This window comes from Chelonoidis abingdonii, chromosome 2 (assembly GCF_003597395.2).
Source record: "Chelonoidis abingdonii isolate Lonesome George chromosome 2, CheloAbing_2.0, whole genome shotgun sequence".
NCBI classification, from domain to species: domain Eukaryota; kingdom Metazoa; phylum Chordata; order Testudines; family Testudinidae; genus Chelonoidis; species Chelonoidis abingdonii.
The window spans coordinates 262,691,102-262,705,384 of NC_133770.1; the positions used below are offsets into that span (position 1 = coordinate 262,691,102).

At 47.5% G+C, this 14,283-nt stretch overlaps 1 protein-coding gene across 2 annotated transcripts; it reads right to left on the reverse strand.

Annotated features, from left to right (window-relative positions):
- Window positions 1–1,354: 1,354 nt before the first annotated feature.
- Window positions 1,355–13,408, reverse strand: COX6C (cytochrome c oxidase subunit 6C). Of its 2 annotated transcripts, none has more exons than XM_032768987.2 (4): window positions 13,302–13,408; window positions 8,641–8,768; window positions 5,146–5,284; window positions 1,355–1,473 (listed from the first exon to the last, which is right to left on the reverse strand). In XM_032768987.2, exons 2-3 carry the CDS (start codon window positions 8,752–8,754, stop codon window positions 5,159–5,161), a joined length of 240 nt encoding a protein of 79 aa, XP_032624878.1. In that variant the 5' UTR covers window positions 8,755–8,768; window positions 13,302–13,408; the 3' UTR covers window positions 1,355–1,473; window positions 5,146–5,158. The 2 variants fall into 2 exon arrangements, with proteins under 2 accessions (XP_032624878.1, XP_032624879.1); XM_032768988.2 differs by lacking the exon at window positions 13,302–13,408 and adding an exon at window positions 13,166–13,265.
- Between the last annotated feature and the right edge of the window lie 875 nt (window positions 13,409–14,283).

Sequence of the window (14,283 nt, forward strand, 5' to 3'; positions counted from 1 at the left end):
ACCTTTAATGGCCCTGTATTGATGTCATGCAGTAACCATTAATTACAATGGACATTTTAGTGTTTGCAGTCCCAGAGCAAATTAAACTGACTTTTACAGAACATTTTCCCTCTCATGTCATCACCACAGCACAAATGAAAGTTTGTCTAGGTAACTTAAACATGCATTTTCTTACTTCAGTATGTTTGCATCTAAGTGGCTTTGGCTGCCACTAGGTGCACTTGCCCTCATCTTCTCTAGACCCCCTCCTGGCCCCCAGTGTCTGAGGTACAGGCCTATACCTAGGATTTGGGGCCTTAAGTAAGCCAATTGTTATGCACTGCTGCCTATACCCAAAGGTAGGGGGCTGGTGCCAGCCCCAGGAGTCACATTCCAGCACTATTGGGAAAGAGGGTTAGGGGGACACACAGGAAGAAAAAAAAGTAAGAAGGCATTTTCAGCAGAAAGGGGAATAAGTAGGGGCCTTCAGCTTGCAGCAGGAACAGTGACAGTTCAAACTTCTGGAATGGGTTGGAGATACAGAGGACTGCAGGACAGAGGGGAAGAAAGAAAGAGTACTCCTAAGAAGGAAAAAGGAAGTGAGCCAAAGACTATAACAGAGGAGAGGGGAAAACCAGCAGACAACTCAAGAGTCGTGAGTCTAGGAACAGAAAGGAGAAGACGACAAGACAGCAAGCAAACAGACAACTTGATAGGAGAAATATAAAAATACATGGGGGGGAGGAAGAGAGATGTCATACTGTTTTCTCACCCTTCCCTATCACATTCCCATTCATTGGAGGCAAAGGGGGAAGAAGTGCTAGTGACTCAAAACTCTCCCGTGCACACCTCCCTGTCAACCCACGACCTTTTAAGAGGTCATTTTATTTAAGAGTTCTAAAAGTCAAAAATTTGGAACTGCCAGATTAAGGTTGCACAGGCAATATTAATTGCAACCCCTTTTATGTATTAATTAGGATGCTGTCTTTAATTACATGATCACATTTCCAAGAGGATCCTTGCTTCATTCAGTAGTACAGGTTCAACTTTGAAGGGGGAGGAGGGAAATTATGTGGCCCTGGAAACCTTAACTCCGGTACATTTAACTTTGTATCCTAAGCAAAAAAAGCTTTCAATTTTTTATAAATACTATATATAGGAATCCTCTGCAAGTGCTGTCCAAGCAGCTGTTGCCTATTGAACACTTTAGGCCAGGAAGCAAACAATACTGTCCTTATTTTAGTAACCACAAGGGTTCAGGATCTCTATTTCTCTCTCACCTTGTCTTTAGCATTATATGAAGAGTACCACCTGAATTTCCACCCCTTCCCTCAGCATCTAAACAGTCAAGGTCATCAGTTAAGATAAATAAAGCTTCATTAAGCATTTAGTTTATTGGATTACAGTACAGCATGCCCACCACTGAAGTGTATTACACATTTTACAGTTGACTGAAGAAACAAGTTTAAGCTGTCAAGTCTCCTTGAAGATGATCTGCAAAATAAGAGAAACATGAGTTAATATATTTGGACAATCCTAGCTCTTAGAAGTAACTACATTAGTATGTATGAATTCAAACAGAGAGGGGAAGTGTTTATGCCAGTAGTTTAGTCTAGAGGAATTTCCCACTACTATTTTCTCATGGCTTATTATGACACTGCATGAGGTAAATAAAATTGAAACATGGAACAAATCAAGAGTTACACAGTAAGATCTGGAACAGCCTTCACAATTCACTATATACACATCATTGATAAATGCACAAGTGTATGATGGATTCCACCTGGTAGCAACACACCCAAAAGTCAAGCATTGCAAGACTCAGCACTGCAGTGCCTAAAGCCCTTTGAAATGCTAGTCCTACCTACTTGCCCTATGCTGCACACAAGTTTATAGTGGAGCAGGGGAATTGAACCTCAGTCTCTCAAGTTCCATGCTAATATGCTAACCACTGACCTACTTCCTCTTCGGTAACTGCAAGAAACATTCCAAAACAGCAGGTTAAAAGAAGTAGTGTTAACCCTAAAATTAGGGAGAAGGGAACGGGAGGGCAGGGGTGAGAGAAAAGGATTTTCAGTCTATTTTTGAGTTAGTCCAAACCACTGACTTGCTGCAGTATTAGATATAGTCTAATAGATCTTCAGCATGGGGCAGGAAAGCCTATGACAAATTTTCTATTTACTTATCCAGACCTTCAACAGGTTGGAATTAGTACAGTTCCTACAAGACAGGTGTCCATAGCAAAAACAGCATCAAAACTGAACCTCCATCCAGTTTCATATATATTTGGAGGGATGGGAGATTTCCCCATTCACTTTATACGCAGAAAGTACAGGTGCAATCTTCCACAGATGGCAGAAGCAGCAATGATAAATTGTATCTCCTCTTTCCCCCTCCTTCTGATTTACCTAGACCAGTGGTTCTCAAACTTTTGTACTGGTGACCCCTTTCAAATAGCAAGCCTCTGAGCGCGACCCCCTTACACATATAAAAAAGTGTTTTTAATGTATAACACCATTATAAATGCTGGAGGCAAAGCAGGGTTTGTGGTGGAGGCTGACAGTTTGTGACGCCCTGAGGGGTTCCAACCACCATTTTGAGAACTGCTGACCTAGGCAGTCATATGCACCCTACAATCACTGCAGCTCCCCACCAGCTTCTCTCCTACTGCAGAAGTTGAGGATATTTTTGCACTGCACCTCCACATCTGTTGATAATTCTTCTAATGCACTACCTAAACACAGTTACACATTAAGATTATTCTATCTGTGCCACTTTCTCTCAATTAATGCCACTGGGTAAATGATGAAGAAAGGATAATCCCAAAATCCCTTTAAAGCCTTGAGCTAGTTAATGTTTCACAGTTCTAACAAACAGGTGCACTCAACCTGGTCAGAGAAAGACTTTTGTATATTGTTTGTAAACTGGAAAGCTTACAGCCTCTTGGTGTAATCAAGTGTTTCTTTTGGCTCTGTTTGCACAGCAAAGCTCGATTCTCAGTTTCAATTAAAGAGTTTTAAACTTGCATCTTTGTTGGCAGTATTGTTTCAGTTGATTTTCCTCCCATACTCAGATCTGACATTCTTGCCAAATAGCCTTTCAAAACACCCTGAAGGCGGCCACCTGACCAAAGCACTGGTGATGTAAGTGCCGGAGAAAGTTAGTTTACATAAACGTATGTTAGCAGTATTCTTTATTATGATCTTAAACTGGAGGTAGAAGTATGACTGTGCAAAGGTAAAATGATCCCTTTGTTATTTACCACACTTTTACATGTTGCTTAAAAAAAAAAGAATTTCCAATGGGAGGAAGAATAAAAGGATGGTCAATAATCCCATTATTAGTTTATGCTACTCTGTTTTTCATTTGTACTTTACAACTATATGAGGAGCATCCATCATCCATTTTTTTTGTTATACTGGAACCAGCTGCTATCTGATGTTATGTTTGTGTGTGGAAGCGAGAAACATTAACACCATCAAGTCCAGTACTGAAGCGTTTACTTAACAAGTAACAAAACTGAATGAGACTAAAAGTCAAACTCTAGCTGGCCAGGATAATTAGGCAAGACAAATCATCATGTGATGATCACAACAAACATTCCTGAGCACTGGAAGAAGTCCTTGCCCCTGATCAGTCTTTGAAGAAGTAGTTTTAAGAGAAGTGGAAGAAAGTGATCAATGAAGAAAATCAATATCAGTTTCATATGTAGCCCCGTGCAATCAGGACTAGGGTTGGAGAAGCTTTTTTTAAAAAAAGCTCTTATGCCAAGTTACAGCTTACTTTAACACTGATGTTTCTAATCACAGCATCTGGAAGAGAGGAGGCAGAGTACTGGGGACGTTTAAGAGCAAAGTTATTAGCTGTTTGGTATTTTTTGTTCAAAAAACCCTTTGTAGTTATATTGAGGGAACAGTAAAGTCCATTAAGGGGAAAAATCAAATGCTACTATTTACAAAATATGTGAGAAGGCATCAACTCCCATGTTCCCTTGTACAACTTTTTTTTTAAAAAAAAATACGGAAATTCAGCTTGTGGCCAGTTATTTTCCCTTTCTTTCAAGCTCTGGAGAAAGCAGGATGTATTGGAAGCTACTGCTATGACCCATGAACATGCACTGTTTCTCTCCATCCCCAAAAGAAGTGATCTTTTCGTTTTCTCCCTCTCCTTTATCATCAAAGGAAACCAGGAATTGCCATAATCAATCAGACCCATGGCCAATCTAGTCCACATTTTTTCCCCCATCAGCCAGAACCAAACATTGCAGAGTAAGGTGCAAGAAACACTGCAGCAGGCATAGGTGAAACAACCTGCCCCCAGCTTGATTAAGCCAATCTTCAAACAAACCATGAACATGAGGGTTTGTATATCCCTACCAAGTCTTAATTTTTTCAACTAACTCTCATGATTGGATATACTTATAGTATGTGCCCCATCCTTCTTTCAATCTTGAGGTTTTGGCCTCAGTATCCTATGGCAAAGAGTTCCACAGACTAAACAGTTGTATGAAAAAAACATTTCCTTTTCAGTTCTGAATTTATCATTTTCACTGGATGTCTCCTTGTTCTTGTATTACAAGACAGAGAAAAAAATCTCCCAGCCTATCTTCTCTATACTATTATTTTGTATATTTTTATCATGTTTTATAAAGGTAAAATCTCCCATATCCAAATTCTTCATGTAAGAGTCTCTTCCTTTTTGAGATAGGGTTATCATAACTGCACAATATTGCAAGTTAGTGTGAACCACTGATTTATATAATGGCAATAATTTCTGTATTTTCTATTCTTCGTGCATCTTAACACAGTACTTTGACAACTGCGCATCATGCAGAGATAACAATGATGCGAAATCCTTTCCTTAAGTTAACACTTAATTTATTACCCCCAATGGATGCATAAGTAGTTCAATTTTTTCCCTTCAACATGCAATACTTTGCATTTATCATCATGGGCCCTGCAGATTTAGGAACAAAAGGAATGTTATCTGTAGTGCCCACTGAGACCCTTTTTCCTTTTCTAAACTTCAGGAACTCTCACCTCCATTTAACTGGATGTCAATTTAAGGGTAGAATTTGATCAAAAACATCAAAATGGGACATTTCCAGTGTATCAATATAAACAGTAGTTAGTGAGATCAGTTTGATGTAAGGCATCTTGCAATTACCTATATATGCTGCTTATGAGTCTTTGGGTTGTACACTTTCAAACACACCAGCTTCCCTCATGGCCTCAAAGTCCTTCATGGAATCATAGTTTTTATAGAAGTCTGCATATGCTCGTTTCCTGGGCTCAGCCACGCCATACTGAAATGCAAAAGGTAAAGAATTAGAGTTTTAAGAGTAGAAAAATTTGTATAACAGATGCAGAAAGCCTGTAATTCACTTGGTGGTGCCGTATCACCTGATATAACACTACTTCAGTCTCAAAAAGCTGTTTTTAGTTCAGCACAGAACAGTTAGATATTAGAGGTTACAACAATACTTTTACTCAGATTTAGATCCTGAACTATTTAACGGACTGGAAAACAAATGTTTTGTGTTGTTTCATCTAAAAATTGGAACCAGATTTACCAACAGCGTTACTAAATTTTCAGGAAAAAGTTAATTCTTCCTTGTCAGATAAGGTGCACAAGTTCAAGTGATCATTTTCTGCCAAAAAACTGTCACCACCTGCCAATTGTTCTACACTTAAAGGATTTACAAATACACTTTTAATATGCCCATGGACAATCACATGGTTAAATGGTTTAGGGATGCCGTTTTATCTATCATTCCTACTAAAACTGAGTTACAGTTAGAGCAATTCTGTAAGGTTACAAAAGGAGGAAAGGGGACTGCCAAAGCAAATAGCCAAAGTGACGCATCCACTTTGGCCACATCTACACTAAGAAAAACGGTGGGTTCATACTCATTAACACATGATTAAATCCTAGGGAAAACAAGAAGTTTAATATTAATCTGGTACTTAACCTAATACATGTGAACACTACAAACTGCTTTGTCTTCACTAAGATTTTACCTTGTGCTAGTTACCATGTGTTCACACACAAAGAACATCCCCCATCTTTTTCCTAGTATAAACACACTTCATATACTTGGGCTCCATGCTGTGGTTCATTTGTTTTGATAGAATCTTTTAGTCAACTGAATAGCCATATAAACCTGGGAGCCCTTCAAGAATCATCTGATTGGGCACTGCAGTGGCAAAGGGCAAGATACCACACATGAATTTCTTTACCCACCTGCACCTTTCTCAAATTTCATACCAGCTGTGAGCATAGCTGGCTAGGAAAGAAGACAACTGACAATATTCCCAGACTGGGGCACATTTTACATTCGTTTAAAATACATGCAGATCTAGACGAATGCCAGAGGTCAATGGAGTTATATACATGTACATTTTCAGGATTTGGCCACGTGCGTGCATAATTAAGGGAACAGTGGATGAAGATCAGTCTTCCTACACATACCCCTTCCGTTCAACAAAGTGTGCCCAAGCAAGATACAACAGTGAAGGAAACTAACAGCTCTTACATGAGGAGCTTAGCTCTTCAAAAACAAGCCTCAGGCAGAAAAAGCACAAGACAGATTTATGCCATATCTGCATTCCCACTTTTTGTGGTGTGCTCTTTGTACATACCCAAGAATCTGACCCTTTATTTTTTAAAGAGTTGCCCCACCACAGGTGCTCCAGGTTTAAAAAAATTGTAGTGATTAAGGATACATCAAGTGTCAGTTTACCTAAGTCCTGGTAAGTTGCTCCTTTACTTTAATGGACTTTTTTCAAATCTCCAACAGGAGCTGAAGCCTCTGACTGTGCTAGTAACAGAGCTAGGCTTTACTGATGAATAATAGTAATTAAACCTTAATATTTATAGCTGTCTTCAGCTAGAGCTTTCTGAAAATGTAAATGCTGCAAGTGACAAGAAGGAAGTTTAGTAAAGGACTGGAGGCTCAGTTATTCCATGTACTTAGAAATGAGTTGCTGTGTGTGTTTTGATTGCTTAGGAAATCAATTCTGAGTGAAACTTTTTAACAAGATATCACCCCTTAGAAACCTAGCAAACATTTAGTAATAAAGGCAATCAAGCCATCCTAAGACATAAGAAGTGATGGTTATGCATTCAGTGTATTAAAGGTATTTAAGTGTTTAACTACTGCTATTCTGTCTGCATGACTCTTTAGTGTCCCAGAAAGCAAAGCTTCACTCATGTGGCCTTGCCCCAATCCTTTAAAAAAAAAAAGGTCTTCAACCTCAGACTTAAGCCACAATTCTATTTCTTCACCATGTTGTCCTTACCCCTCCAGAGATATTTGAGTCTACCTTGCCCATTATACCTTATCAGATAGATTGCCAACAATAATGACAGATGCTTCACTGAGCACATAGGTAGTCTTCTGACCAAAGCAGGATATCAAGGCTGATTAACAATTCTCCAGCTTTCAATGGTGGCTAAAGTTAGTTGAAAAGGTGGCTCTCAGCCTTTATGAACATCCAGCAGATAGCATTTTTATTGTATTCATTATTACTTCTATTGCAGTAGCATCCATAGTGCATTAAGCAGTTTGCAAACACAGAGGAAGATCTCATCTTAAAGAGACCAGTCTCTAGATGTTTATTTTATACTCTACAACAACTTCACAAAATACTCAGATGCCAATGCATATGCCAAGAAGGGTTAACCCACTCTAAGAAACCAGAAATGGCTGAGAGATGTTTGACTCTCCTAAATCAAATTAAGTTACAGAGGGCAGAGAGTTTGCCCATCTTGCTTAGCTAAGCGTTTCAAAGACCATCATTCTGTGGATAACTTCGTAAGTGGGACCCTCCTCAGGGACCGTCTCTCTCCCCTCTTCCCCCTCAATAAATATCCTACGTTAAACAAAGGCAAGTCCATGGACCAGTCTGAGCACCATCAATTTTAAATTTCTTAGGCTGAACCGCCATGAGCTATACACAACACTAGGGATATGTCTGAACTGCACAAGTAACCTGGGTGACTGGCATCCATGTTAGCCTACCCTGGGTGTGGACATCCCCACAGCAAACCCCTACCTGTATTACTGTGTCCTCATTCACTCATGTGTCTGCAGGCATATCTCATTGTTCTTAGCGGTGAGATGCTCTAGGATTCTTTCCCACTCAACGGCAGGAACCTTTGATGTCCTTCAGGAAAAATTGTGGGAAGGCATCGGAGGATTATCTCCTCACTGAAAAGCAGTCTGAATTAAAGTGGAGCCTGTATTCTAACCCCCATCTCCACCAGATAAGATAACCCAGGCTTAAAGCACTTCCAAACCTGGGTCAGATTTTTTTCTCCCCCTGTATGAACCAGGTGGGCTAAAAGTTGGGTAAGAGTTCATGTTAACTGGGCAGTATAGACACGAATTGTGTAACTTGTGGCTCCTAGGGTTAGTCCAAGGCTCACCAACAACTATGTGGCCTTGGCCAGGTCACTCAGAAACTATCCGAGGCTATCTGTAAAATAGGAACTCCTCCTCTCAGAGAAGCACCAACAGGTTTTATACAGCACTCTGGAGACATACTCATGAGAAATCCATCACAGCAGTTTTCTCATAAACCAAGTCAAAGTCCTGAACCAGAAGGCTATATAGATTGGTCAAGATGAACTGGGCTCACAGCTATTGTAAGACCTCACCTTGTACAAAACTGCACTTCCCAGGGATGCAATCAATGCCCCTACAATATGGAATCTCAGACGTTTGCCCAGGAGGCCCCTCATCTGTGGTTTGGGCAACAGAGTAGATGACATGGTGATGATTTCTCCTAGGAAAGTAATACATTAAAAATTTATTAAGAAATGTACACAGGAAGGTCCTGTCCTAATTAATGCATTTTGTTTTCTATGTATATAACGGACTTGCTAAACTAAACGTTTCACAAGAGGATACTAGATTAGCTTCACAACATACACAAAATCATTCCCTCCATTAAAATACCTCCTTACAACATTTGAGATGCCTTTTGAAGGAAACCTATTTGTGAGGGGAAACTATCAAAACACAACAGACTTTAAATACATATAATAGACTAGTTCATGGAGTGTTTCTTTTCTACTGTTTGCTGTGTCTTAGCCACACAATACTCTTCCCTCTCCTATGAAGTCTACTGCTATTTTATATTCCTGAAACAAGTCATACTCAGATTTTTTAGGCCAGGAACCATATTTTTATTAACCTAGACAACATCATGTATGACTAATGCACTATATTAAAAAAATTAAGATGGCAGACAACTGTACCGTGTAATAATATGTCTCTGCAAAGGGGTTTTATTGTGCCATGTACACAGTAGTGCAGTAGACTATGCACACAGTCGCATGAGACACACAGGACTGAATGTCAGGCATTGTCTATACAGGAGTTTTGCCAGTGTAGCTGTGCCAGCAAAGCCCTCCACGTGCAGATGCAGTTATGCTCGATAAAAGTGCTTGTGCCGAAAACACTCGGTTTGTACCTCACCGCCTGCCATCTCCTGGCAGGGACGCAAGGCAGCGGCAGCCTGTGGTCTGCAGGTCAGACCGTTCTGGTAACAGACCCAACACTGCTGTCCAACTTCATACACACCCCCGGGGATCATACGCAGAGGACTAGGCCGGGCCCCGGCCCGCGGCAGGTGCTTAGTCCGCAAACACAAACCAAGCGACAAAATGGAGACAAGTCACACGGCCCAGGCGCGCCCGGGTCAGCGCCGGACCCAGAGCGACCGAGCCCCGCCCCCCAGCCGGCAGCGGGCCCCCGGCCCCATCCCCNCTTGGACCTGGGTATGTGGCTGATCCTTTGGGATTGGAAGAACCTTTTCTTTTATATGATGAGAGAAGATTTTCAGTAATTATCATCATATCTGATGTGTGTGTCTGGATGGAGGCAGTGCCCTTGCCATTGTGCCCCGCCCCCAGCCGTGCAATGCCCATGCTGTGATGCGCCATGCCCTGTGGCACAATGCCCCATGCCCAGCGGCACTGCCCGTGCAGAGATGGGCTGCAGAGTTCCACAGGCTGCCACGCCATCCGGCTCCGCAGCCACACAGCCCTGTGCCCGGGCTTCCCTCTCCAGCTGGGCAAAGGCTTCTGGGCCGTGGCGGAGCCCTTCAGGCTGCAGCTGAGTGGGACTGAGCAGGGCCAGGGAGCCGCTGGCGGGTGGACCAGGACCGGCCAGGCAGGACCCTGCACCAGTGGAAAAGGTCAGGAGCAGCCTCTTGCTGAGTGGGTGCAGCCACCCTCACACCAGCCCTTCATCTCCCCAGCAGCAGCTGCTTCCCGGGCCCAGGGCTCCCCGGGTCCTAGTACTTGTGCTGAATTGACTCTGGACCTTGAGCACCCTTCCCCCACCCGCCCCATCTGCCCCTCCCTGGAGTGACTACTGCTCAGCTCCTCCGGAGGGGGGGTTTCTCTTGCCCTGGGCATGGCCTTCCTCCCTACTCCCAGCCCGTCCGCTTCCCCCCAGCCTGTAGTTCCTATCACCGGCCCAGAGAGCCCCCCCGTCCTGCTTCGTGCTATGCAGCTGTTTCCATCGGCAACCCAAGGTCTGTGCCTCTTGGGCTTGGTCCTGGGGGTCCCAGCAATCCTGCTCTGATGCCCTGTCAGGCCCTGGCAATGCTGCCTCCTGCAACAGCCGCAAGCTTGGCACCCAAATACAGCATGTCTCTGAGCTCCAGAGTGCCTCCTGCAGGACGCCTGCCAGCCCTCCAGCACCTGTGTCTGGCCAGCGGGGACCCTGCCTTCGTCTCAGCCACCCATTTACCTCGGTGCACTCTGCAGCTGGCACGTCCTCGAACGTATCACCTACAAGTGCTGCCTCTGGCACCTTCACTGCTCCAGACCCCCAGTCCCATGGGGCGGCCGGCTCTGCTCCCGGGCAGCCCTTCCCCTGGCCCAGCCTGCAGAGGCTTCGTTCTGCTCCTGCACCGCCGGAGGGTACCGTGCCCTGAGCCAGCTGGGAGCAGTTTCCCATCCTGGGGCCCTGGCCCCGTCCAGGAGCAGGGCCAGAGGAGGCCAGCAGGGCTGCAGGAGAGAAGAGGCTGGGGCAGGGGGAAGTTTTGTGGGCCAAGATCTGTCTGTTTGTGCCCCTGTGCGAGCCCCCCAGGCCGACCCACAATAACACAGCAGCCTGCAGAGAGTGGCAGGACTGAGCAATCTGGCAATAACCAGCCGTCCTGCAGTCCCAAGCAGCCTGGGTGCCTCTGGGTGCATCTGCTCTGCGATAAAACACCCGCCGCTGACCCGGTGCCCAGCCCCGCTGTACCACGGCAGCGCTGTCAGGTCTACGTATCTTGGGGACGGTTACGGTGTATGTAACTGGCTGGGTTCAGCCTCCCGCTGGGCTGTGGAGGTCATGGAGCAGTGCCCTAACCCTGCTGTCCTCTCTTCTCCCCCATTTGGGGGGAAAGCCCCCAGGCTAGAACCACTGCCCGTCATGGGGGTCTCTGCTCTGGATTCCCGTTCGGTGTGTCCGACTTGTTCAGCACATCACAGGCCCGGCCGTGCCCGGTGCGTGGCAGCGTGGCCCCCAGCTGCAGCTAATCCCCGCCTGCTTCTCAATGGCAGCCTGGGATGCTGGGGGGCTACCAGGGAGCAGGGGAGCTGCAACCCCTTCCCCAGGCAGCCGCTTCCCAGGAAGGCTCCTGACCTCTGGTTTCTGCGTCTTGGAGGGAAGTTGGGTTTGGTGATTTGAGGTGCACCCACCCCAACCCCCACATCCCCCCAGCACAGCAATTATCAGTGATGCTAACGACTCAGACCAGCACAGCTCAGTCCCCCCACATCGCCCCACTACCCCCTGTCCGGTGCCTCCCCCGCCCTGATGGCCCTGGAGCGTGTCTGGGAGCTCCGTGATGCAGGCAAGTGCTGGGTCGAGGGCCCCTCACGGAGGACGCCCAGCTGCCAGTGCTATCGGAGCACCGGTTTCCCCTCGGGTGGCACAGCACAGGAAGGGAGTGGGCTCTGCTGAGGTCCGGCCCTGCTGGGTTTAACACTGTCTCCTCTAGCCAGGGCTGCAGTGGGTGAATAGGCCCCTCCTGGGGGTGGCGGGGACCCAGTTAGCACCCAGTGGAGCCCTGCTCCAGCTAAGCGTCTGGCAGACAGCAACATGCCTGCTGCCAGGGCCCTTGGCAGACCTGCAGCCTCCTGTGCCTGCCCCCGCACTTCAACTGTCCTCCATGACCTCCGCAGCCCAGGCGAGAGGCTGAACCCAGCCAGGTACACCGTCACCCTCCCCCAGATACGCAGGCCTGACAGTGGTACGGCGGGGCTGGGCACTGGGCCTGCGGCGGGTGTTTTATCGCAGAGCAGACGCACCCAGAGGCACCCAGGCCGCTTAGGACTGTACGACTGCAGGACGGCTGGTTATTGCTGGATTGCTCGGTCCTGCTCCTCTCTGCAGGCTGGTATGTTATTGTAGGGTCGGCCTGGGGGGCTGGCACAGGGGCACACTCCTGGGCCCTGCGATCAACATGGGCCGTCGCTGGATGTGGGCGTCGCTGGGATGTGGGTGTCGCCGGGACGCGGCTCGGGATGTTGCTGGGACGTGGGCGTCGCTGGGACATGGGTGTCGCCGGGACGCGGCTTGGGGCGTCGCTGGGATGCGGATGTCGCTGGGACGCGGCTCGGGGCATTGCTGGGACGTGGGTGTCGCCGGGATATGGGTGTCGCTGGGAAGTGGCTCAGGATGTTGCTGCTCAAAACTTTTTGGCTTAATATTTTTTTAATTGGAAAATGGGGATTTGACAACCATGATTTTTTCACTGGAAAATCATTTGCATTGTAATTTCCAACGAAACCAAGAACATCCTTTCTCTCTCTCTCTTTCACACACACCCACCCACCCCTTTTAAATTGCTGCAAATCTCATCTTGTGTCCCACCCCCGGCACATTCCCCCGTGGAAGACGCGGAGGGAAAGTTGTAAAAAGTGAGGAGCAAAAGTGGGATTTTGCCCAACAAAACGAAAAAAAAACAAAACCAGCTTGTGAAAGTTTCCCTCAAAACACCCGCGTTTGGCGAAACATTTCCCACAACCCGAAAAAGCTTCACCCCGCCTCCGCCTCCGCCTCCGCTTCTGTCCCAGCGGCTCCAGTGAGGCCGGGCCGCGGGGCGGGGCCGGGGCCGGGCAGGGGGAGCCCGCAGGCCCTCGACGCCTCCGCGCGGCGCCGCGCTCGGCCCCTCACCCGCAGGATGCGCGCAGGCTGGTAGCGGCCTCAGGGACACGGAGGTCAGAGGGGCCGCGGGGCGGGGCCGGGAAGGAGCGGACGCCGGGCTACCGGACTAGCTTCAGGCCAGTGGGGCGGGGAGGCCTCTACTCACCTCAGCAAAGCACCAAGGTCCTTCCGCACTGACTGCAGCCGAGCGCAAAGTACGGGACTGCAGCCGCGCATGCGCAACACACTGACTAGGCTACGGCAAGCCGCCCGGCTCAAACCGCGAGCCACAAAATTGGTATGGAGGTGGGGCTAAGCAAGACAGCTGGGGCCCGCCATGGCGGAAGGGGAGGAAGGAGGGAGTGAGGGCAAAGGAAGAGCAGAGGGAAGGGGGAGGACAAGCACCCCTGCTGTGGCTCTAGCTACCCCACCCCCATCTCTCTCTAGGCAAGGGTATGGCAGGAGCACCACCCCATACTGCTCCTTCTGTAGCAGCCTTCAGTGTGACAGCCTCATCCAGGGCCAAAGATATTTGTGGGCCCCCATGGGGCAAGGTGCAGGGGGGTTGGATGGTTAGTCTCCAGAGGGAAGGGCGGGTTGGGGCAATGAGGCATGGTGCAGCGGGAGCAGCATCACTCTGCGCAGCCCAGAAGGCGAGCGCTGTTTACAAACCTGCAGCTGCCAGATGCACAATGGTCTTCCCAGCCCTGTGCTGGCCGCATGCCCCTCCCCCCTGAGGGCGGGCCCCCACCATACTGCCCCCCTGCCCCGTACCTCATCCTTATGCCCAGCGCTCCCTCCCCAGAGATCTTCACCACAGAGCTCTATGCCCCTCCCAGAGACCTCCCCTCCTGGCCTCCTACCACAGCTGCACAGCACCCTGCACACCACACCGCTCACCCAGCACCCACCGCCTGTAGACCACTGCCCACCACCTTCCTCACAGTCCCACCCTCACAGCTGCACAGCACCCCATATTCCTGAGGGGATTCTGCACCAAAAAAATTGAAAATTTTGCGCACAATATTTTAAAATTCTGCAAATTTTGTCAGTAAATAAATGTAGAGGCTCCAACATGGCAGTCGGGAGCACAGACCACTGGTTGCATGGAGGTGGGAGATCACCCTGCAGCTTCCCCCCATCCCACC

What these genes read in the sequence shown, in the direction of transcription:
- COX6C (XM_032768987.2), bottom strand. Translation starts at nt 8,754, where the DNA reads ATGTCATCTACTCTGTTGCCCAAACCACAGATGAGGGGCCTCCTGGGC. An exon ending in GAAGTGCAGTTTTGTACAAG is followed by an intron (nt 5,285 to 8,640) that starts GTGAGGTCTTAC and finishes TTTGCATTTCAG; the next exon opens with TATGGCGTGGCTGAGCCCAG.